Source organism: Leptonychotes weddellii, chromosome 1 (assembly GCF_054177405.1).
Source record: "Leptonychotes weddellii isolate Sample4059 chromosome 1, ASM5417740v2, whole genome shotgun sequence".
Classification (NCBI taxonomy): domain Eukaryota; kingdom Metazoa; phylum Chordata; class Mammalia; order Carnivora; family Phocidae; genus Leptonychotes; species Leptonychotes weddellii.
Window position 1 is genome coordinate 10,129,054 of NC_138369.1, and position 23,787 is coordinate 10,152,840.

The 23,787-nt window shown below is 60.4% G+C and overlaps 3 protein-coding genes across 6 annotated transcripts in view; 1 reads left to right on the forward strand and 2 right to left on the reverse strand.

The window, feature by feature from the left end:
• Positions 1-420: 420 nt before the first annotated feature.
• ANO8 (anoctamin 8) lies at positions 421-10,301 on the reverse strand. Its single transcript, XM_006747255.3, has 18 exons — positions 9,976-10,301; positions 9,098-9,208; positions 8,837-8,969; positions 8,518-8,656; positions 8,336-8,432; positions 7,583-7,699; positions 7,376-7,503; positions 7,120-7,281; positions 6,654-6,806; positions 6,413-6,539; positions 6,238-6,293; positions 6,056-6,130; positions 4,437-5,231; positions 3,994-4,185; positions 3,734-3,865; positions 3,543-3,653; positions 1,967-2,633; positions 421-1,118 (listed from the first exon to the last, which is right to left on the reverse strand). The coding sequence occupies exons 1-18, from the start codon at positions 10,079-10,081 to the stop codon at positions 745-747; spliced, it is 3,675 nt and encodes a 1,224-aa protein (XP_006747318.2). The 5' UTR covers positions 10,082-10,301; the 3' UTR covers positions 421-744.
• Positions 10,302-11,214: 913 nt separating this feature from the next.
• Positions 11,215-15,588, forward strand: GTPBP3 (GTP binding protein 3, mitochondrial). The gene is made up of 9 exons (XM_031018101.2): positions 11,215-12,105; positions 12,546-12,799; positions 12,913-12,999; positions 13,089-13,291; positions 13,467-13,539; positions 13,629-13,772; positions 13,930-14,095; positions 14,383-14,661; positions 14,866-15,588. Exons 1-9 carry the CDS (start codon positions 12,053-12,055, stop codon positions 15,089-15,091), a joined length of 1,485 nt encoding a protein of 494 aa, XP_030873961.2. The 5' UTR covers positions 11,215-12,052; the 3' UTR covers positions 15,092-15,588.
• Positions 15,589-19,989: 4,401 nt separating this feature from the next.
• The window catches only part of PLVAP (plasmalemma vesicle associated protein), a 7,860-nt gene continuing 4,062 nt past the window's right edge, over positions 19,990-23,787 (reverse strand). Inside the window, exons 5-7 of one of the 4 annotated variants that reach the window (XR_014143926.1) lie at positions 21,971-22,031; positions 20,775-20,864; positions 19,990-20,678 (exon numbers count right to left, since the gene is read on the reverse strand). Coding sequence is in view for 3 of the 4 variants with exons in the window: in XM_081815219.1 (XP_081671345.1) it covers positions 20,816-20,864 (49 nt within the window). In the remaining variant the exon portion in view is untranslated. The remainder of the gene's footprint in view (positions 20,679-20,774; positions 20,865-21,970; positions 22,032-23,787) is intronic. The other 3 variants (XM_081815219.1, XM_081815229.1, XM_031018096.2) reach the window with 3 other exon arrangements.

A 23,787-nucleotide genomic window follows, 5' to 3' on the forward strand; every position in this document is an offset into this window, starting at 1 on the left:
CCGCGTGTGGCTCTTCAGATGGCAGCCTGGGGTGGGGGGCAGTTATGCCAGAAAGTGGGGCAAAGAGGACTGTGTCACCTCTGTCCCCCGGAAGGGCCAAGGCCAACTCAGGACCCAGGCCTGGCACCCAAACTGCTGAGTCTTTCCAACACTTTTGAGATTTCTTCCTTTGTCTAGGAGGCTGAAGCCAGGGCCTGAGGCTCTGCATCTCCTCCCAGGGGACCCAGGCCTGAAGTTGGCCCCCAAATCTGGGCCGACTCAGAGTTGGTGCAGTCTGGAGTTTTCCATCTGTGGCCTCAAGACCCAGTTCTTAGGAGGAGGAGGGGCACCCACCCTAGGCCTGCTAGGTACCCCCCAAAGCCAGCAGCAACTACAAGTCACTGGGCCCCCTGATCCCCCTTCCACTGCTCTGTCCTCGAGCACTGTTGAAATATACTTTTTATTGCATTTCTGCCGTTTTACAAAAATATGACAAAATAAATTAAAAACAAATAAATAATCGCCTATTCTGTGTGTTTTCTGTTGGTTTTTTGGGGTTTCCTTTCGTTTTCCCCATCCAAGTCGAAAGGAAAACGGCAGATGGCGGGGGGGGGGGGGCGGGCCGGTCCCCGGCCTTGCCCCAGGACAGGGCAGCCAATACTGGGGGCCGTCGGGCCGAAGCGCGTTTTCTGGGTGGCGGCCGCCGCCCCGGTCGACGGACTGATATTGCATATGAGAACAGGAAGGCAGGGCGGGCGGGTGGAGCTAATGCCAGCCGCTGGGCCAGCACACGGCCTGGGGGCTGGGGCTGGGCGAGGGCGCCGGGGCCTCGGGGAGCTCGGAGGTGCGCGGCAGCGGCGGGGGCGGGAGGCTGTAGAAGCTGGCGTCCCCCGGCAGGGGCGGCGGGGCGGGCGGGGGCCCGGCGAGGGCGCAGGGCGGGCACTCGGCGGCGGCGGCGGCGGTGGGGGCGGGGGCCTGGCGGGGGGCGGCGCCGTCGCCCCCGCAGCCCCACGGCCCGTCCCACTGCCAGCAGCCTGCGGGCGGCGTCGGGGGCCGGGGCAGCGGCGTTGGCGGCGGCGCGGGGCTCCGGCTGCGGTGGGTGCGGAGGGCAGGGGCGCCCACGGGGGCCAGCGCTGTCCCTGCGGAGGCGAGAGGGGCCGTTCCGGGGGGGTGCCGCCCCTGCCGCCGGACCCCGCTCAGACCCTGCCCGCTCTCCCTCCCGGGCTTCCAGGCACACGGAGGGCCTTATTGCTTCTGATCAGTGACAAGGGGTGGGCGTCTTCTGGTGCCTCCCCTGCCTCTGGGCACTGGGCCCTTCCCCATCATGGGGAGAGGACAATCTGAGGAAGTCCCTCTGATTTCTGACCTGCGTCCCTGGTGCTGCAGCTGCCACCTCTTGGGCTCCCTGGGGGATGAGCTGCTGGAGCCTGGGGCTGGGTTGGGCTGGGGTTGGGACTGGCAAGGTGGGGGTGGGGGTCCGTGAGGCTGGCACCTCTTGCTCAGCATGGATGTGGATGCAGCCTGTGGCCGAGCACCCCGAGCTCCCCAGGTGGGGGCAGCTGCAGCCCCCACCTCCAAGGAAGGCCTCCTTGAACAGCTGGGCTGCAGGGTGGGGACTTGCATAGAGGCCTGGGGGGAGGGGGGTCTAGTCCCCCCAGAGTGAGCTGGGTGTGGGGCCTTATCATAGGGGCAGGAGAGGCTGGGCCAGGTGGCGAAGAAGCCTTCTTCATCTCTCCTGGCCCCAGAGCACGGTGGGCAGGGTGCCCTGGGAGGGGCACTAGGACAGGGGGCTTTGGCTGTCGGGATCCTGGAGACACTGAGCAGGCTTTGACTGAGAGGCTCCACGTACCACATACCCAGGTTCCCAGCCGGTACCAGAGACCGGGCCTCCTCTGTCCCCTTCAGCCCCTCTCCCCAGGCCTGGCCACCCCATCCCTTCCCGCCGAGCCCGGCCCAGAGTCCCCACCCCCGAGTTAAAGCTTGTGACCTGAGCCTTCCTCTTCGGGCCGGGGGGCGTCCGGCTCCTCAGCCGCGGCCTCGTCCATCGGCCCACTCCGCTGGCCTCGGCCTCCTCCACCGCCGGGGGTCCCGTCCAGCCGGGCCTGCCCACCTGCCCCGTTGGCCCCGGTGTCAGCCCGGGCCCCGCCGAAAGGGAAGAGCTTGCCGGCGTGGAAGGCCTTGGGCGGTGAGTGGCTGCGCTCTGGGTCCCGCCGGGTCTCAGGCGACTTGAGGAACTTGAAGCTGAGGAAGGCTGGCAGGCGGGTGTCGCTACCCGTGGGTGACTGGGCAGGGGGTGGCCGGGCGGCAGGGCCAGCCCCCGCGCTGGCCAATGAAGATGCAGCCCCAGACGACAGGAACTTGCCCTGCAGCGGGATGATCTGCTTCAGCTTCATGACGTTGTTGGGCGCCAGCAAGGACCCCGGGCGCTTGGGCCGCTCTTGCCCGTGGCCACCTGCCCCACTGCCCTTGGCCTTGGCGGAGGCCTTCTCAGGGGCAGCGGGGTCCAGCCCTGAGCCTTCGGCCCGAGCCTCCTCCCGGCCGCTGGCATCGCGCTCTCGCCGGGCGTGGTGCTCCGCGTGGCGCTGGCGCTCCTCCTCCTCCCGCCGCCGCCGCTGCTGCTGCTGGTAGTGGTGCTGGGCCTGGCGTTCATGTCTCTGCGGGCGCAACAGAGCCATTACCGGGACTGGGCAGACGGGCGGTGTGGGCAGGTGCCGGCTGAGGCCCCAGGCCCTCACGGGTGCTCTCTGCGGGAGTGGGGAGAGCTCCCAACACTTCCTGGGCACCCGCTGCACCCCTGGACCCACCCCGGGGCTCTCTGAGGAAGTAGGGAGAGATCTAACCACTTATTAGGCACCAACTGCAATCCTGGATCCATGCCAGCGCTTTCTGAGAATTGAGAAGGGAACGGACATTACGGGCCCTCGACGCTGTCCCCAGCCATGTGCCAGGCACCGTCTTAAGAACTGGGAGAACGTAAACACAGCTTGGGCCTCAACCGTCCTCTGCTTTCTGGAGACCCAGGGACAGAGTCACGACTGACACAGACCGGAGCCACATGTGTCTTTGTCAATGCCAATTTAAGTGATTAAAATAAAACAAAATAAGAATTCTGTCTCTCGGTTGTACCAGCCCCACATCAAGTGCCCGTCGGCCCCCCATAGTGAGGGATCACACGGGGCACAGAATGTTTCCATCATCACGGAGAGCGTCGCCTGGCCCTGGTGAGCTCCTTGGCCCACTCGGCAGCTTTCTGGGGAATGTGGCAGAAGCTGGGCTTCTAGGAAGCATCCGCCGTGTCCCTGGCCCCAAACAGGACACTGCTGGTGAGCTGGCGATGACTAAAGGTTCACAAGTGCCAGGCTGGTACTGGATGCCACCGGGGGTTCTGGGAGGGAGCGGCCTGGGCAGCGCGCTCATCGTTACCCTGGCCTCCCACCTCTTTCCCTCCTGCTCAGCTGGCTGCGGGCCGAGGCCGAGGCTGAGAAGCCCCACCGAGTGCAGGTAGCAACGGAGCCCGGGCCCCGCCCCCGCGGCCCCCCCCGCCCCCCGCCCCGGCCCCATACCTTGAAGGCCTCCCGGCGCTGGTACTCAAGCTTGGCCATCTCCTCAGCCACCCAGCCTGGGATGTCGGGGATGGCCACATGGATGAGGTACTTGAGGAGCAGGGCGAAGTGCTGAGGCGACAGAGGAGGAGGCTGCAGGCTCGGGGACGCCCTGCCGCCCCCCAGCTCCCCCATGCAGCCACAGGCCCCACCTCGAGCACCACCACAGACACAATGGCCGCCTCAGGGCTGAGCCAGGGGAAGAGGCGCTGCAGCTGCCCACACTGGCCGATTAGGTAGCAGTTGACCACGATGGCCAGGACGCCCATGGCCTCCATCACCTTCTGCAGGGGAACATGGCAGGGGTGGGCTCAGGTGGGGTCCGGTCACCCTTCCTGGGCCTCCTGCCCCTCCCCAGCGCACCCGGACTCCCTCCGGGCCTCGGCTCCGAGTCCTCGGCCGCTCCCCACACCTGCCACTGGCCGATGCTCTCAACCCGCTGCCCGAAGGGCCGCTGCAGCCCCGTGCACAGCTTGAGGGCGTCGCTCCGGATCTCGATGAGGTTGTTGACCAGGGCGCACAGAGCAGCCAGGGGGAAGGCAGACGAGAAGAGGACAACGTAGCCGAACTGCACGAACATCTCCTGGTAGTCCTGGAAGGTGTCCTGCAGACGGGTGCCCGGGTGTGGCCTTGGGTCCCCTCCCTCAGACCCGGATGCCTCCGACCTTCGACTACCTTCTTCTCTCAAGGCCACCTCCCACCCTCCAATTCTCCTGGATGGACCCAGAGCTCCCCGTCCAGCAAGTTCCCAACCACATCCAGGGCCCCATTTCATCACGCCCCCTACCTCCACCCTGAGGCCGCATGCCCTGCCCTGCTGAGGGCCTGGCCTTGGGCCTCAGACGCCCTCCTTACCTCGTACTTCTTCATACAGCTCTCAAGCTCGGCCTGGGTGAGTTGGGGTGAGTGCTCCTCCTCGGGTGGGTCAATCCAAGACGACCGATTCTGCCGCCGCTGCCTCCGGCCCGAGTCACCTGAACCAGGCTCTGGGTCCGGGCCCCCATCTGGCCCCTGGTCACGGCCCTCGCCCCCAGCCCGGCGGAGCAGGACGGCCGGAGGCTCCCGCTCAGGACTGCCGGGAGCCCCTTCGGCCTCATCGTCTTCTTCGGCCAGCGTGAATACTCCCGGCTCCAGCCCCTTCTCCACCATAGTGGGGCTCCCCTCCTCCAGGAGGGCCTCCGGGCCAGGCCGCCGCCGCCCAGCACCTCGCTCAGCAAAGCTGACCTTCTTCAGCCGGAGCCCACAGTCCAGGAGGCCGTTCTCCTCGCCCTCGTCCTCGTCATCTTCCTCCTCCTCCTCCTCCTCCTCCTCCTCCTCTTCCTCCTTGCCCTCCTGAGGCCTGTCCCCCACCTCCCCACCCTCCCCTGCCGGCCGCCGCTCCACTGTAGCCTCCTCCTCCTCCTCAGGTGCCCCGCAGCCCCCACCGAGACACCTGCGGGCCCCGCCGCCGCTGCCACTCTCTTCGGCCTGGGGTTCGAGGCGACGGGGTGCAGGGCGCTGGAGGCTCAGCAGGCCGAGCAGGGCACGGGCCAGCTCCCAGGCTGCCTGCAGGCTGAGCTCGCCACGGCCCAGCCGCCGGTACAAATGCGGCTGCAAGACCTCGCGCACGTTCTGGAGGAACTGGCGGGTGATCAGCAGAGTGGCCAGCATCTGGGGGCAGGAAGGGGGAGGAGAGAGGCCACGTGGGGCGCGGGCAGAGCCCGGGGCACCGGGCCAGGCTTCTGGGACTGGGGACCCGCCCTCCAGGAGCAAGTTTCCAGACACATGCCCTGAACCTAACTGCTGACTCCGCCCCTTGTAATGATGTCCCGGGACATGGAGGCCCCAGCACTCAGCCTCTGCAGCCTCTCCCACCATTCCTCTGCCACAAACCATAGCCCGGCAGGCCACAGTGCTCTGAGTCAACCTCCTGGGGTTGCAACGCATGTTTCCACCCTGCTGTGGCTCAGGGTCCCCCTGCTTGCAGCACTGCCCGGGAGCTCAGCTGGGGCCCAGGGCCTCAGGAGGCCCCTGCCGTCTGCACCCCATCAGCAGAGCCCCGGCCCCTTGGAACATGCACCCTCAGCTCAGGCAGCGTGAGGCCCCAAGCACAGCCACACTGCCCGCCCTGGAGAGGTCCTGCGGGCTCGCCATCTGCCCCTACTTTGGCCCGGGCCATGAGCAGGAGGCCCCGGAGGGAGAGGAGGAGCAGGTGGAACCGCAGGGCCGCGAGCGGAACCAGCACCGCCCGAAGCTGCCGCTCGAGGCTCTGGGACAGGGACAGGACGAGCAGGAGCTGTGGAGGGACCGACGGACAGGTGGACGGACAGATGGGGGGGCGACAGGCAGAGAGAGGACACACGGACGGACGGACGGACAGAGAGAGAAGGATGGAGGACGGGGGGGAGGGGCTGGAGAGCCCGTGGACCCCTTGGGCCAAGTCCGGCCCCCCACTGGCCACCACTGAGGGGCACTGCCTTGGGCTGGGATCTCACCTCTTTCAAGCGCTCCATGTCTTTGAGGTAGAAGCCGATGTAGAAGAGACTCAGGTAGGAATTGACAAATTGGAACTGTGGGAAGGAAGCAGGGGGGCAATCCCTCTGCTGCCCGGTCCCCAGGAGCTCCTCCTGTGCCCCATGCAGAGTCCTCACTGCCCACCTGCTGGCCCCCCACTCACCAGGACGACTTTGATGATGAGGTGCTTCTCATAGGCGCTCTCCAGCCGGTAATTCTCTGGGGGCCAAGGGGGTGAGTGAGGAGGTGGCCCAGGCCCCCTGAAGGCAGCGCGGGCCCTGAAGGGCAGCAGGGACCTTCCTCCCCAGGGCAACAGGACCTCCCCTTGCAGGGCGTACCCATGTCGTTGAGCCAGATGGCGAGCTTCTTATAGCCCTCGGCACTCGCGCTGACCAGCAAAGCCAGCACTACCTTGGGCAGGAAGCGGGCAAGACGGGGCAGCCCTTTCACGCTCAGCACCAGCTCCTGCAGGGGCAGGGGGTTCACAGGTCATCCTGGCATCTGGGCTCAGGCCGGAGTGGACCTGGGCCGGGAGTGGCCAGGTCAGGGCCAAGGCCGGGGGTAGGGGCCGGAGGTCACCTGCAGCTGGAAGCAGCCAAGCATGAGCAGAAACACGCAGGCCAGGCACGTGAGGCACAAGGGGAGGCTCACAAGCAGCTGGAAGAGCAGCCGCTTCCAGGGCGGGTAGTAGAACTCCTCAGCCTGCGTCACAGGGCTGATGCGCCGGATACCCTGGCAGAGGGTGGGGCTCAGCATGAGGCCGGAGGGGCTGCCCCTGCCCCCCCCACACCTTTCCCAAGACCTCAGAATTCAATTTCCCTCCATCACGCCTTTGCTTTTGCGGTGCCCCCACCTAGTCTACCTTTCCCAGTCCCTCAAATGCAATTTCCCACGCCTCTCCTTCGGAGCATGCAGAGCCCCGCACCTGGCATACCCTTTCTGATGCTGCAGCCCTATTTCACACCTTGTCTTTGCCCCTGCAGTAACCCCCCCCACCTCCCCCTCTCATTCTTGGAGTCCTTGGACTCAGACACCCCCAACTGACCCTGAACTGGGGTCGCGGTTCTTCCACAGCTTCCCCAGGTGAGTCCAGCGTCCCCCATTTGTAGGCCAGCTCTGCCCCCCTCCGTTTCCACTCCTCCAAGAACAGGGTTGACCAGACCACATTGAAGAGGGCAAAAACCACACACGATACATCCCGGCTTGTCTGGGGATGGCAGAAGGCTGAGCTGTTAGCCAGGTTGGCCCAGGGAGGAGGGTGTCTCAGGCACTCCAGCCCCAGCCCAGCCCACTCCCAGCACCTGATCAGCCTCCGTAAATGTGTACAGGACAGAGCCAAAGACAGCTGGGTATACCATCGCTGATGTGTAGAAGCCCAGCCAGGCAAAGTACATGGCAATCTTCACTCCAAAGTAGTCACAGATCTCATCTGCCAGGAGCACAGGGGTGTCCCGGTCAGCCCTGCCCGCTTCCTGAGACTCCCGCACACACCCCACCTGGGGCCACACCTAGAGGCTGGTTTTCACACACAGCTTGCACCCATGACTTCATGAGGCGGTTCAGGATGCGCTGCTCGTGGACCGGGAACACCTGCTGGATGATCCCGCGGGCCGCCAGCTCAGGGACTGTTGGGGGACAAGAGCGGATGAGCCCCACCCTTCTGCCTATGCCTGGCCTGGCCAGTCCCACCACCTCCCCACCGCCCCACCCGAAACCCAAGTCACAGTTTTTCCCTGCTTTTAAATCTTCAGAGGCTCTTCCCAGGGGAGGAGTTCTGAGTGGACAGAATATCTGGCTCTCCTTCAGAATTTGGGAGGTGAAGAAGCAGGCAGGTGGGGGCGCAGTGTGGAACCCTGTTTTTAAATAAAGCCATGTGGCCTCAGATCACTGCTCCGAAGGTCTGAGGAATGGTGCAAAGCCGACGTCAGAAGGTGAACTTCGAGCAGCTGGTCTCTTGGAGAGGAAACTGAGGCCCAGGGCCTCACCACACAGTGCATGGAGTGCTGTCCATGGTCCTGCCCCCACCTTATCCCAGACCCAGAGAACCGTGTCTCTTGGAAATGCCTCCCAGGGAGTAAACCCTACCCCTATGCTAGGGCCACACCCCGCCACACCATTGATGTCTCTAGGCCCCACCCAACTCTTCACTAGCTTTTTTGGTCGGTTGTCTCTAGGCCCCACCTTCTCGCATTGATAGGCTGTATTCTAAGAGCCCCACCCAACTCCCCACGTGTGATTGGAAGTCGGTCCCGCCTGCTTACTGATTGGCTGGTCCTCCAGGAAGCGCACATTGTGCAGCGCCTCGCCCTGCTTGGCGCGTAGGTTCTGCAGCCAAAAGCGGATGATGCTCTGGCGTTCCTGCGGGGGACAGGGCAGGGCTTGAGCACAGGAAAGAGCAGCCCAAGGGCTAGGGCTGCGCACTGGGAGCCAGAGCTGGCCGCACCTGGGAGGTGAAGAAGCGCAGCTCACTCTCCACATTCTCGTAGATGAAGTCCTCCTCGCAAGAGAAGCCGCGGGTGCCCCCGCCAAACTCGGCCTTCACCGCTTTGCGCAAACCCAGCTCGTCGGCTCCTCGAAGTAGGCTGCCAGGAAGACACGGAGGTGGGGTCATGGGGAGACCCTGGCTCACCGTCCTGGAGCTAGGGTTGGTGTACCTGGCGGCCACCTGGGACAAATGCAGGGCGCTAAACCTCACAGTTGGTGCTTGGAAGGGTGGGGAGCTGGGTAGCAGGGTCAGCGAGAGGCCAGGGACAGAGACTCGCCTCTCATACGTGGCGGTGACGAAGAAGGCATAGGCACGCGTGTGGCGGTGGTGGCGGACTTGCACGATGAGCTCAGGGATGCCCACGCGGATGTGGTTCAGCAGCCATAGCAGCGTGTGGTCATCAGTCGTGTCTGCCAAGGGGCACAGGGACTGATGGCTCTTGCCACAAGGGGTCCGAGGCCTCTTACAGACTCCTACTCAGGGGAGCCCAGCGCAGGGGAGCCCATCTGGGCACCGGGCAGGCGGCGGGCACAGGTACCTGGAAAGGTCATCAGCACGTCGCAGTTCTCCGTGGGCACTGTCTTCATCCACGCCTTGTGAGACACCAGGTAGCGACCAGCCTGCAGAAGCCGCTTTCCAAAAAGCTTATCTAGGGGGCAGGCAGGGCAGGGCCCAGGTCAGGCCACTCCCAGACCAGGACCCCAGCCTCCAGTTGAGTGCCTCCAGCCCTAGCCCCTGCTTGCACACTGGCCACGGCTCTTCTGCACTCAGTCTGGCATCCAGGGACCTGCAAGCTTTGGCCTCGGCTCATTTCCTTCCCTCCTCGTCCTTGCACCAGCCAGGCCCTCCTCCAGGAATGCCCTTCCCCCAGGTCCTCCCTTACAAATCTTACTCATTCTTGAGGCCCAGCTCCGCCTCCAAAACCACAATCGATGGGGCGCTCACTAGCAGCCCTGAGCGCTTCACCACATTATGTCAACGCGTCCTCATAGCTGGGTGCGGTTCTTACCCCCATTTCACAGGTGAGGAAACTGAGGACCAGGGCGTTTAAGTCACGCACGCAAGGTCACACAGGCGAGCTGGGATTCGAACCCAGGACCGTGATTCCGTATCCTCTGCGAGGAGGCTCTCAAGCGCATCCCTGCTGGGCTGCGATCCGGTAACCCAAAAGGGTGACTGAGCTCAGCCCCGGGCTGGGGCTCTCGGAGGGGCGTGTCCGAGTCTCTGCGCTGGGACCCCCGCCCCCTGTACCGTCCCAGCCGCGCTGGCCCCGCCGCAGCCGCAGTGCCGGGACAAGCCGGCCCGTCGACTGGACTCCAGGCCCGGGACGGCTGACCCCAATCCCACTCCCCGTCCGGCCGCCGCGCGCACCACAGGCACCTGCAACCCTGTCAGATCCAGCCGCCGCACACATACCCAGAACTCCAGACGCCGGGGCTGCAGGCTCGCCCTCAGGCGGGGGCCTCTTGCCACGCTCGCCCTCCAGGGACGTGCCCCCGGCGCTGGAGGTGGCTTCGGCCATGGCGAGGGCAGGTCAGGTCAGGGGCTGCGGGCGGCCCGAGCGCCGGGGGGCCCCGGGCTCATCCGGCCGGTGCAGCCGCGGAGCGCGCTGGAGGTGGAGACAAAGGCCGCGCCCGCCCGCGCCGGCCGCCGTCCCCGCGTGCCCGAGCGCTGCTTCTCGTCTCCGCCCGCGCGGAACCTCGATTCTCCTTCTCGTCCCCGCGCATGTCGCTCTTGGGTTCTCGACTCCGCCCGTGTTGTTTCTGGATTTCGTTCTCGCCCGCCCACTTCGCTTTCTGGTGCTCATCTCCGCCCGCACCGAAGATGCATTCACCGAGGATGTGTCCCCGCCCGCATCGAATTCTGGGTCTCGTCCCCGCCCGTCCCGGGCCTGGATTCTCCGCCTCAGAGCCTTGGTTTCCCCATCTGCAAGGGCGCGGTTTGGAATCTTGAGTTGGGCGTGATGTGACCACGGCAGGACGTGGGAGGGGGCGGGCCTGGTTGGGGGAGATTCCAGGTACCAGTAACTTCACAGCTAGAATACGAATTAATAGTTACAGCAAGTCCTGCCTCAGGGCCTTAGCATGTGCCAGTCAACTACTTAAGGCACTCCTCACGCCCTCCCGTCCAGTTAACCCCTGCGCCTCTAAGGAGGTAACCTCCTCAGAGAGCACCCGATAGAGCTGCCAAGTTTAGCAAATAAACATACAGTCCTCCCACTGTATGAAAGAATTTCAGACAAACGAATACATTTTTAGTATGTCCCAAATATTACGTGGGACATAGTTATACCAAAACCTTATTTACTGTTTATCTGAAATTCACATTTAACTGGGCGTTCTGTATTTTATCGGCACCCAGGACCCTGATCGTCCTGAGTAGTCTTTTCTGTTAGACTGAGAGCCCAGAGAGGGCAGGGGCCCCTTCTGGTTCTTAGCCCACACAGTAGGCACTTGATGTATACTTATGACAGATGGGACAACTCGGAGAAGGCGAGTGTCCGCGTTTGTCACTCTTTTACAAATGAAAAAGTTAAGCGGGTCGAGGCAGGAATTAGAACTCTAGCGGGTCCGACAGAGTCTTCCCAAGTGCAAGTGCGTCGCCCGCCCGCTCCGTCCAAGAACCAGAGAATTGTCCGTGCGAAAGCGCCCGTGGAGACCCCGCCCAGCCAGTGCCTGGAATTCCACCATCAGCGTTTATATTCCGCTATTCTGCGCTGTCCTGGGTTAACCTGAAAGTAATCCCCAAGACTCCCCTTTCTGGCCTTCGGGGAGCCAGACACAGACCGGACACTTAGCTCTGCAGGAGCAGGCCTGGGCCAGGAAAGCCCAGAAGGCAGAGAGGGCTGTGCTGGGGATTCCAGAAAGGTGTCCTGTCGGAGGGGGACCTTGGAGCTAGGTCCTGAGGATGTTTGTCAAATGAAGAAGGGAATCCGAGGAGGAAGGAACGGCGGGAGGGAAAGCTAGGGGAGGAGCGAGAAACTTGGAGAGTTCTGGAAACACAGGTAGGAATCTTCCCAGAAATTTGGACGAGATTTTACTAGGACCAGGGCGTGGGTTCCCCGGAACTCATCCCTCTCCGCCCCTGAGATGCTCTTGCTTCGCCTAAAGCCACGGGGTGGCCAGATGGAAAATACGGGGCTGGAACCCTCGCCTCGGTGTAAATCCTACCGCCCTGGGCGAAGCCTGGTTCTTCCTCCCACCCTTCATTTCCGGTGTCTGGGATACCCGCGGTTCTAGGATCCTAAAAATTCGGTCTGATGTTGCCGGGGGAACGCCATTTCGCTGCACCCCCGCGTCCAGCCCCTTCCCCGCCTCTTGCCCTGACACTAGCCAATAGAAACGAAGATCTTCAGTGAGTCTCCTAAGGGGCCCAATGATGATCGAGAATCGTGGAGCACTTTACCAGTCACGCCGCGGAGTGGGTGGAGCCTCCTGTCAGGACTAGAAGCCACCCAGGCAGAGCGGGTAGGCGGGTCGCCGGTTGTGAACCCATGTGGCGGGTGTTGTGGACCCTAGTAGCTCGGGCCGCACGTGGGCCTCGCAGGTGGGGCGATACGGGAAACGGGTGTGACAGCGTGGGGTGCTGCTTGGGCTCCAAACCCTCTCCCTGGGATCTGGGTCCCAGTTCCCTGGGGCAGAACCACCTTTCACATTTTCCCAAGCCCCAATCCGTTCATCCGCCTGCCGCAGAGCCCACATCTGGGTCACCTGTTGGCCTCAATGTACCCATTCGGGTCACACTCTGACATCAGCGCCCTCACCCTCACAATATATCCCCCGCCCCCCCCCCCGCCGCAGACCCACATCTGGGTCAACTTCTGCTCTCAGAGACCTCAATCGGGTCACCCTATGGCCTCAGACGCTCCAATCTGCCCACCCCCCAGCCTCAGAGCCTCCACCTGGGGCATCTTCCGAACATCGAGCGCCCTATCCACCTGCCACTCAGCCACAGAGCCTCCCAGAGGCACTGATTCTTCTCTCCAGTCCCAGATCGTGCACGCGCCAGGGCAGCGGCGCCCCGGCCCCCGGTTCCGGGGCCACTATCTTCGCGCTGAGCTCCGGCCAAGGCCGCTGCGGCATCGCGGTGATCCGGACCAGCGGTCCTTCCAGCGGCCACGCCCTCCGGAGTCTCACGGCGCCCCGGGACTTGCCCCCGGCTCGCAGCGCCTGCCTGCGCCTGCTCAGCCACCCCCGTTCCGGGGAGCCGTTGGACCACGCGCTGGTGCTCTGGTTCCCAGGTGAGGGGTTCCAGATCCCGAACCTGCTGTAGCTCTCATGACCCAGTTTCCCAGCCCCCACCCAAGGCGTTTGCCTAGTCGTACTCTCCTCGACTCCCATCTCGCCACACTAGGTCCCCAAAGTTTCACGGGTGAGGACTGCGCGGAGTTCCACGTGCACGGAGGCCCGGCGGTGGTGAGTGGCGTCCTGCAGGCCCTGGGTGAGTCTGCAGCCGTGGGTTCGAAGTCTGGCTCTGCCAGTGGATCTGGGTGGGGGCCAGGGAGCTCAGGATCCACTACCTTCCCGCAGGCAGTGTGCCAGGGCTGCGGCCGGCTGAGGCTGGTGAGTTCACCAGGCGGGCATTCGCTCACGGGAAGCTGAGCCTGACCGAGGTGGAGGGGCTAGCGGATCTAATTCATGCAGAAACCGAGGCGCAGCGGCGGCAGGCGCTGAGGCAGCTGGACGGGGAACTGGGCCACCTCTGCCATGGCTGGGCCAAGACTCTCACTAAGGCAAGCCCCCTCTTCGCCCATTCCCTGCCTCAGAGACCCCCCTGCCCATTCTGTGTGTGAGAGCTTCCTGTGCATGAGCCTCCAATCTGGTCCCTTGGGTCAGGCTTGACCTGGGCCCTTTGGGGGGGGGTTCCTGGGTTACCACATCACCACCTCCGTCCCCCTCCCCCACCAGGCTCTGGCTCACGTGGAGGCCTATATCGACTTTGGTGAGGATGACAACCTGGAGGAGGGCGTCCTGGAGCAAGGTGGGTCCTCCTAGCGGTTGGGGACACCTGGCATCGTAGCCCTTGGAGGCCCCCTCACTCCCAACCCCTCTGCTTTCTTCCATCCACAGCTGACAGCCAAGTGCGGGAGCTGGAGCTGGCACTGAGCGCACATCTTCGAGATGCCAGGCGCGGGCAGAGGCTTCGCTCAGGAGCGCACGTAGTGGTCGCAGGACCCCCCAACGCTGGCAAGAGCAGCCTGGTGAACGTACTCAGTGCGTGGGAGGCGGGGCATAGTGCCGGGGGCGCGGCCGGGAGCTGGGGAGCTGTTCAGGTGTGGGGGAGGAGCCGGGAGGTGGATCCTGGGGGAGGGGCTCTACGGCCTCCACCCCGCCCTCTTCGCGATAACCCCCACCCCCCATTCCATCCCAGGCCGGAAGCCTGTGTCCATAGTGTCCCCGGAGCCGGGGACCACCCGCGACGTGCTGGAGACCCCCGTGGACCTGGCCGGGTTCCCGGCGCTGCTGAGCGACACGGCGGGCTTGCGCGAGGGCGTGGGGCCGGTGGAGCAGGAGGGCGTGCGGCGCGCCCGCGAGAGGTAGGCTGGTAGGGTGGTGGGAGGGGGAGACAGAGCCCTTCCACTTCCATTTCTCCTTGCTGCCTTTATTTTGTGTCCCTCCCGAATCAGGAAAGGCTGCTAAGGTCTCTTGGGTGGGGGCTCTGATGTGGGGAGAGCCGCCGTGTGAATTCAGCCTCTGTTCCTGCCCCGCCCCGCCCCCACATGCCATGCCCCGCCCCTCTTGCTCTGCCACCTCCCCCCCCAGGTGCCCTTAATTACTCAACTCCCCGGCGTTACTTCTTGGTTGGTTCTCCCTGTTCCCCCAGGCTGGAGCAGGCTGACCTCATTCTGGCGGTGCTGGATGCTTCTGACCTGGGCTCTCCGTCCAGCTGCAACTTCCTGGATACCGTTGTCGCCCCCCCAGGCGCTGGGAGCCCCAGTGAGAACAGCCGGCGCCTCCTGCTGGTGCTGAACAAATCGGACTTGCTGCCTCCAGGGGGCCCAGACCCCAGGCCCGACCTGCCCCCGCACCTGCTGCTGTCCTGCTTGACCGGAGAGGGTTTGGATGGCCTCCTGGAGGCGTTGAGGAAGGAGCTGGCTGAAGTGTGAGCGGCTCCCCCGCCCCGCCTCCGCCCGTCCCCGTTCCGCAGCCTGCCTCAACCCAAGTTCAAGTCAGGGCAGAGCCACTGGCTTTAGACACGTACCCGCCCCCCAGGCTCATTTTCTGGGTCCACAAAATGCAAGTGATCATCCCCCTTCCAATGGTAGTTGTGAAAGTTGGGAAAGACCGCATCCTTTGTCCCTTGCAGGTGTGGGGACCCGTCCACAGGCCCACCACTTCTGACGCGTGCAAGACACCAGCATCATCTCCAGGGCTGCCTGGATGCCCTCCGCCACTACAAGCAGACAAAAGACCTAGCCCTGGCTGCTGAGGCGCTGCGACTCGCCCGGGGCCACCTGGGCCGCATCACAGGCGGAGGCGGCACTGAGGAGGTCTTGGACATCATCTTCCGGGACTTCTGCGTGGGCAAGTGAGGGGACCACTGAAGCTCCCAGCCAGGCTGGGGGGGAGGGGCCAGAAGCCCTGAGGCATGTGGGAATAGCTTAGGCCGAGTGAGAATCTCATCCCCTGGGGCAAGAAGTTGGCCCCAGGACGCTGAAGCAAAGTGCCACCTTCAGAGGTGGTGAGCTCCCTGTTGCTGGCTGTAGCTTAGTTCCCTGGCAGGGACATGCTAGGGGTTCCAGCCCTGGAGTGGAGCTCAACGGAGTTCCCTTCGGGTTCCGATGCTGGGGGAGTAGGAGTGGACGGTTGTGATAGGGGTGGGAGGGCCTCAGGGATCTTTGTTTTGCGGTTTTTAATTTATTTTGCAAATACTAAAGGAATATAAAAAAATTCAGGTGATTCAGAAATGCTTAAACATGGAAATCTCCCCCCGTCCCATCCCTTGGGGTCACAGTTTGTGTCCTTCCAGAATTCTGTCTGCTGTTTTGCATACTTGTGGATACACCTATAAAATATGTTTTGTCTTGTATTTTGTAAAGTGTGTGTTTATTGCTCTGCAAGTTATCATTCTCTTTTTTAGTATTAATCTTGAAGCTTTGCCCCTTATATTTTATTTTTACTTATTTTTTATTTTTTTAATTTATTTATTTGCCTCATATTTTAAAAGAGACCTGCGAGATCCCAGGTCCCTATGCCCTCCAAGCTTATGCATTCATTCCCTCAGTAACTATCAAGCACCTGCTATGTGCTAGAATTGCACATGTCATTTTATTGGGTTTTGATAACAGCACAGCACAGTGAGTATTTTGTTATAGTTTTACAGATGAGGAAACTAAGGCTCAGAGAATTAGTTGCTTGACATCCCCACCTTTGGGATTTGCACATAGGTTTGTTCAGACTTCCAGTCTGAGTTTGCTGCAGGCCTTCTGTGCAACAGGCCGAGTGCAGGATGCTGGGAACGCAAAGAGGACTAATTGTCACAGGTGCTGCCCCTGCCCAAGTTAGAGACCTAGTTCCTTATAGTGAAGTCTCATGGCTGCTGTGTGAGCTTATGATGAGGAGACCTGCCTGCTCAGGGACATGAGGGCAGGCTGCCTTGCAGAGGTGACATTGGTACTGAAAGTCAAATGGTGAGAAGGAAACCAGTTGGAGGAGGCTGGTGAAAGTGTCCCCGGCAGAGGGCACAGCATGTGCAAAGGTCCTGAGGGGGGAGCGTCATGGTGTGTTCAAGGAACAGGGACGTGGTTGGTAGGGCTGAAGCAGTGAGTGAGGGGGAGAGAGGAGGGAGATGGCTGGAGGAAGAGAGGGAGGATCTGATTGATAGGACTTTGATACTTTTTCTTTTTTTTGACCCTTTCTTTCATTAAGTTTTTTATTTTAATTCCAGTATAGTTAACATACAGTGTTATAATAGTTTCAGATGCACAAAATAGTGATTCAACACTTCTATACATTACTCAGTGCTCATCATGACAAGTGCACCCCTTAATCCCCATCACGTGGTTCACCCATCCCCCCACCCACCTCCCCTCCGGTAACCAGCAGTTTGTTCTCTATAGTTGAGTCTGTTTCTTGGGGACGCCTGGGTGTGTTGGTTTAGCGACTGCCTTCGGCTCAGGTCATGATTCCGGGGTCCTGGGATCGAGTCCCGCATTGGGTTCCTTGCTCAGCAGGGAGTCTGCTTCTCCCTCTCCCTCTGCCCCTCCGCCTGCTTGTGCTCTCTCTCTCTGACAAATAAATAAAATCTTAAAAAAAAAAAGTCTGTTTCTTGGTTTCTCTCTCTCTCTTTTTTCCTTTGCTCATTTGTTTTGTTTCTTAAATTCCACATATGAGTGAAATCATATGGTATTTGTCTTTCTCTGACTGACTTATTTCGCTTAGCATAATACCCTCTAGCTCCATCCATGTCATTGCAAAAATGGCAAGATTTCATTCTTTTTGTGGCTGAATAATATTCTATTGTGTATATATACCACATCTTCTTCGTTCGTCTGCTGACGGGCACTTGGGCTGCTTCCATGATTTGGCTATTGTAGATAATACTGCTGTGAACATAGGGGTGAATGTGTGCCTTTGAATTAGTGGTGAGGCCTTGGATTCTGAGACTCACAGGGGCCTGATATGTTGGTGATGAGCCAGCAGAGGGCGCCCTCCTCTAACAAAAGAAGGTCCTGGAAGCCCCCATCAACCCTCTCGCCCTCTAAGGACCCTGGGATCCAGGCTTCCACGCCCACCTGGCAGCAGGTGAACGGTTAATCCCTTGCCACAGGCAGAAAAACAGTCTTAAATAGGGTCAGGATCCCTTCCAGAATCAGAAAAAGAGTCCTACTTCCAGTGATCAAACATACAAGCTCTCAGGTTTTAGGGCACTGGTGAGCAGAGGCTGGGAGGTAGCCAGGGCCAACAAAGGGTATGAAGAGAGTTTTCAGAAGGCATCTAGAATTCCCCCACCACCCAACCAAAGGGGGCCCCTGACCCTGTGTCTTCACAGACTTCATTGCAATATGTCACTATTGATTGGTTTGCTTGTTTAGCAGCAAGGGCTGTCCCAGCATGGGGGGCTCCAGGAGGGAAAGGGTCACTCAGTGAGCTGAGCCCACGAATATTGCTATTATGTCTATTTTTCGGGAATACAAGCAGGCCCAGAGGAGAGAAGCAATACCATAGGTTTAGCGGGGCTGTGTGTCCAGATGTCCTCCACATCAGGAGGGTTCAGAGGGCTCCCAGGAGGGGTGAGCAGGGTCTGGGTGGGGAGAGAGACGCTCTTGGGGCAGGATGCCTGGGCCCCACCCACCTCCCCCGGGCCCTGGCACACAGCTGGACTGAGGTCCTTGGCTACAGTCCCTTTTTTCCAAGAAGGGTGAGGTGGTTTGTGGGAAGCAGCCATGGGGGTTATTTATAGAGGTCACAGGAAATCCCTAAAGAGTTAGAACCTCACCCAGTGGCTGGGCCACAAGGTCAGGGAGGTGGTCTGCCAATTGCTCCCTGACAGGTACCCAGTCCCTGCCTTGCCCCCCGGAGGAGCCACTAACTTGGGGGAGTCAGAGCTACATGGTCAGGTCTGCATAAAGGGAGGGATGGAGCTGAGGATTGCCCCAGAGGCAGCAAGGACAATACCTGGGGCAATCAAGAAGGCTGCCTGGAGGAGGGATATCTGGGGGCAGGACTTGGAGGAAGAAGAAAAAGGCATTCTAGTCTGAGAGCACAAATTAAGAGATAGTCTTTAGCGAGAGAATGAAAGGTCCAGGGCAGCTGGAGGTAAGAGCTGCACTGGAAGTGGGGGTGGCAGCGGCGGGGGGCAGGGGGACACAACAGAGCTGAGGAACTGGACTTTGTTCCCAGGGTAATGGGGAGCCATGGAGGGTGTGTGAGCCAGAGAGGGACATGGTCAGATCCCATGATGGAAAAGTCTCTCTGGACCAGCAGGGCCGGGCGTGGGGGCCAGCTGGAGGGATGATATCCTGGGACGCTCTGGATGGGAGAGACCAACAAAAAGTCAGACCCGTGCCCATGTGTCCAGAAAGTTTAGAACGATTATTTCTCAGATGAGAAAATGGAGGCTGAGACCGAATGAGTCAAGATTTGGATTCGGGGATGTCTGGCTCCAGAACCCAAAACTCAGACATCCTGTGGTTGCTGGGACTGGCTGGTGTCATCATCCTCTCCCAGTCTCCAGCTTCTCAGGCAGTAGGCTGAGGGTCAGGGACGTCTTCGCTTCCTTGGGGCCTCCAGACTGTCCTGTCTGGGCGGCCTGGCCTGGCTGACCCCTCTGCCCTGGCTTGGCGGGGCCCCAGCCGAGTGTTTCCTGCAGCAGGCGTCTCTCACCCGGGGTTTCCGTATCCAGGAAATATCGCTCCTTTGTCCCTCCTGACTAGCCTGCCTTAAGCGTGGCGTTGCCAGCCCTGGCTCCTTGTGACTCATCCCCTCCCCGTCTAGGGTCCCGGGAGAATGGTCTGGGAGCGAATCCAGGCTGGGGCAGTGGGGAAGATGGGGGGTGGAGGTGGGGGGTGGAGGCAGCAAATGGCATTCTGAGCTGAGATTCTAGACCACAATTTTTAGGCCGTTTTTCTACTGACCCACTTTGTTTCCTGGAGTTTTTACTTCTCAGGGGTAAAATCCCAGAAATGGGGTTGCTGAGCCAAAGGGTTTGTACATCTTTACTTTAATGAAATATCACCAAACTAATTTCCAGAGGGCCACGATGAGATTTGCATTTCTACTAGTCCTGTAGAAAAATGCGCTTTCTCTACATCTTCACCAGCAGTAGGTATTATGGCTTTTTAAACTTTTTTTTTTTCCAGTCTACTGGGTACAATGAGATTTCCCTGTATTCCTCTAACGCACTTTTTCCTGTTTTCCCCACGAATTTAGTGATTAGTGTGTTAAAGCACTCCCACTGGACCCTGGTGCCCTTTCTGACATCCCATCTTGCCACAAAACAAAACAAGACAAAACAAATGGCCTGAGACTTTAGTGACACTGTTCCTGGAGCCACTCTGGAGAGGGTTAGCTGTCCTGCTTCAGTACCTGGGGGGAAATCTTCGCAAATCTTAGGAAGATGAAAGTCACAGATGGATAACCTGTTTTTTAAGAAACTGTATTTTGTTTCTTTTTTTAAGATTTTATTTATTTATTTAATGGGGGTGGTGGTAGAGAGAGAGAGAGAGAGAATAAGCAGGGGGAGTGGCAAGCAGAGGGAGAGGGAGAAGCAGGCCCCTGACGCTTAACAACTGAGCCACCCAGGCGCCCCGAACAGCAGGTATTTAAAAAGCAGTTTCAGGGCTTTGAGGGAAGCTGGTGTCACCCCAGACTCTTCTGGACTGGGGACAGGCTGGGGACAGGGGGAGGGATCCTAGCTTGCGGGGTCTTTTCTCAGGCATGGCTAGGAGGTGCCTTTTCAAAGTAAAAATCACCACTCTGGAGTCGTGGAAAGGATTCGATATTTATTTAGTGCCACTAACATTTATATGGGCCACAGGCAGGGCTGGGTGTGGGGGGAGAGGGACAAGGGGCAGCTGCCGTCGCGGGGTCGCGGGCTATGATGGGGTCAGTGGGGGACATTTGCTCTGGGTCCGGGTGCGGCCTGGCAGGGGAGCTTGGAGACTCTCTGGCCCGGGTGGGGGGGTGCGGGGGAGCGGAGGCTAATGGCTTCCCGTTCCCACTTCCCCTAGGCCCCGCACACTGGGGGTGAGGAGTCGGAAGACGGGAAAATCGGAGGGTGCTGTGGCGGGAGCACGGGGGTGTGCAGATGGGAGGATGCTGTGAGCGCCTGGGAGGGGTGCGACATGGGGCAAGGGCTGGGCAGAAGGTGTGTGTGTGCGCGCGCGGGTGTGTGTGTGACGTCACTGCTACATCTGTGGACGTCACTGCGTCCGGATGGGCCATCACTGCCGTGTCTGTGGGCGAGGGGCTGTGAGAGTATCAGAGGGCGTCATGGGGTGTGGGGAGGGACGGGCGTGGGGTGGAGGCCAAGGGCAGCCGCTCTGGCGTGTGCGCGGGCGTTTGGCCGGCCGAGGCCCTGGCTGCAGGCTGCGCCGTGGGCATCTCGCTGCTGCGCGTCTGCAGACTGGCCAGGCGGGGCCACACCTCGGTCCTCAGGGCCTGGAGCCTCCTCAGCCGCTAGGGCAGGAAGGACATGGTAATACAATAGTCAGACAGATGGAAGGACAAACCTTGCCTGGGCCTGCTGCCCCCCAACCCCAGGCTCCTTCTTGCCTCCAAGGACTCTTCGGCTCTTTTGGGGTTCAGCCTTCCCATTAGACTCCTACTTGTTGAGGGTGGGACTGGGACGTGGGCCTCCTCAGTCTACAGATAAAGAGACAGTGGTCAGAGAGGCCACCTTCTGTGCTCCAGGCCTCTGCAGCAGCCTTTTATCTGGGGTCTCCAGGGCCCTGGGGATCCTGGGAGTTTGCCCCAAGGCCCCTGTCGTATCCCCCACCCCTCCGAAAGGGCCTTTGTCTCCACAGAACTGCCCCTGGGGCTAGCCCCTCACCCATTCTCAGGAGGGTTTTTCCCAGGAGCCTGCCCCTCCTCACACACTCTCCTTGGTTCCCCAGTGCCCTGCCCACAAAGCCAGATCCTTTCTACCCGGCATTCAAGGCTCCACCCTCTCTGTCCCTACCAGTACTCCTCATCAGAAACTCAAACCCTGCCAAAGTCCTTCAAAATTTCAGGAGGTATCGCTTCACTGCACCCCTCCCCCCTGCCTTTGCAGGAGCCATCCTGCTGTCTGGATTGCCCTTCCCCCTCCTTGGCCTAACAGAGGTTCTCGTGAGGGGTCAGGGGTTGGCTCAGAGGCTGTTTCCTGGTCGGGGAGGAGGGGGCCTCAGCCAAGTCCTGCTTCCGCTGGCCCACTCCCTTCCTTCCCTGGCTCTTCCCTGGGGCCGAGCAGCTTCACGTTCCTTGGCTGGCTCTGCCCCCCCCTGCCCCCCCCTCCGGCTCCAGCCTGACCAGGAGTCACGGCTCCTGGCCAGCCCTGGCCTACATTCTTCACCCACTCCTGCTCACCAGCCTGCAAGGGGGGTGGTCCCTGGCCATATCTCAGAGACCGAGGCTCCTAAGCCCCCAACATCACACGCCTGGACCAGTGCAGGTGCCTTTGCCCTGGTCTTTGGCTGCCACCTTCACCCCCCAACAGCGACTAGAGGGTGCCCCTGAACACCTGAGGCCAGTCATGTCCTATCCTGCTCACGCTGTCCCAAAGCTCCCGAAGTTCTCACTGCAGCCACAGGCCCTACCTGACCTGCACCCCCCGTGCCCCCTTCACTTCCTACTCACCCCCCGGATTGCTCTGCCCGAGCTGCACCAGCCTCCTCACCAGGCCTGGTCCTGTCTCAGGGCCTTGGCATGGGCTGTGCTCTCTGCCTGGTACACCCTCCAGGGACACCCCACCCCCACGGCTCTTCCCTCACCTCCTCCAGTTCTCTGCCCCAGCATCAACCTCATGCAGGGCAGAGAAGCCTGCCTGGTCTCCTGTAGAAAATTTTAACCTTGCACTGCCTCATCCCTTTTCTGCCTCGCCCACCGCCAAGGGGCTCACGCATCTGGTTTAGCATCTGTCTGCCCCACTAGACTGGGAGCCCCACAAGGGCGCCGGCTTCTCTGCCTATTCCTCCTCGTGTCCTCAACCCCCAGCAGCTGCTCAAGACACATGGGTTGAATAAACGAACCGAATCACAAGTGATGGCAATGAACTTGAATGAGACTCGCTGTGTGTCTGGCTCAGAGCCAGGGCCGAACTCCCCATCTTCAACCTTCCACATTGCCACTGCTGAGGGAGCAGAAGGCTAGCTGAGGACAAAGCACCAGCTGACACCCTGCAATCTCCCCCTGGTCCCCAACTCCTGGGTGGGATCTGTGGGACCTTCTTCCAGGAAGCTCCCAACTCTCTTAATGTTAATGCTTTGCCAGAGGGAACACCAATCTTAGCCTGATAATAGCCAGGCCTCCAGGATCCTGAGGGTCTTCTTTAGCTTATGAAAATCCTTTTGAAACCTCCCTTTTCCTGACCTCCCCCAACTCCCAAGTATATAATCAGCCACCCCTCACCACCCCGGTGCAGTAGCTCTTTCTGCCCACGGGTCCTGTCCCTGTGTTTTAATAAAACCACCATTTTGCACCAAAGACGTCTCAAGAATTCTTTCTTGGCCGTCGGCTCAGGACCTCACCGCCCCCCAACCTCACCTATATTCCAAAACTGCATCACAACTTTTGTCTTATCCAGCCACCTTCCCCTGAAACCAATATTTCCTTATTTGTCTTCACATCAATTGTGCGTGTGTGTTTAACTTAAATAAATGGATACCCAAAGGACACAGTCTTATCAGGTAAAAAGGAAAACTAGTGCACTTGCCATCAAGAGAAAATGACTTAAAAATGTCCACAGAAAAAGCAGGACGTTGTGTTTCCATCCAGCTGATGCTGGGCTGGGGGTTGGCCCTGGCTTTGGGATCGTAGCTGATGCTGGGCTGGGGGTTGGCCTTGGCTTTGGGATCGCAGCTGATGCTGGGCTCGGGGTTGACCCTGGCTTTGGGATCACAGCTGATGCTGGGCTGGGGGTTGACCCTGGCTTTGGGATCTCAGGGAGAGCTGCAAGTGGGAGTGTGTTGGCACCGCGGAGACTTTGTGAAGGCCCAGAAGGAATAAGAGTGGAGAAGGAAGAGACTCTCCCGATCGGGGGGCTGAGTGATTTGATGCTGGACCTTGGCCCTGGCCCCTGATCGGAGGCATCTAAAATTCCCATGTGGTTGGTGACACCACAGTCTACGGTTTGCCTAGGCTAGCCCACCAAGGGGCTGGCCTCGCTGGGACTCCAAGCCAGAGCTGATGGCCCCTTTCTCAGGGGGAAGATGAATCAAGGCTGGAGCTCAGAGAGCCAGAACCCCTTCCTGAGACCCGGCAGCGGGAGGGGCCCTGCCTTAAGTACTCATTGTTTTCTCTGTAGAGGGATGTCTTGGGGGTAAACAATGTCAAGAGCTTCCCTTTCTCAGCTAGGACGGGTCTGGGCTGGGAGCCTGGCTCTGGCCCTGACTCACTGACGCATGACCCCAGGTTGGTCACTTCCCTGGGGCCTCAGTTTCCTCCTCTGAAAAGTGGGGATAATAATAGAACCTCCTTCCTTGCCATGATGGCTTTGGGCCAGAATAGAGAGAGGAAAACTGTTTGCTTGGAGCAGGGTCTTCTCTCCACCCTCTTGCTTCCCTCTCGGGGGGGGGGGGGGGGGGGGGGG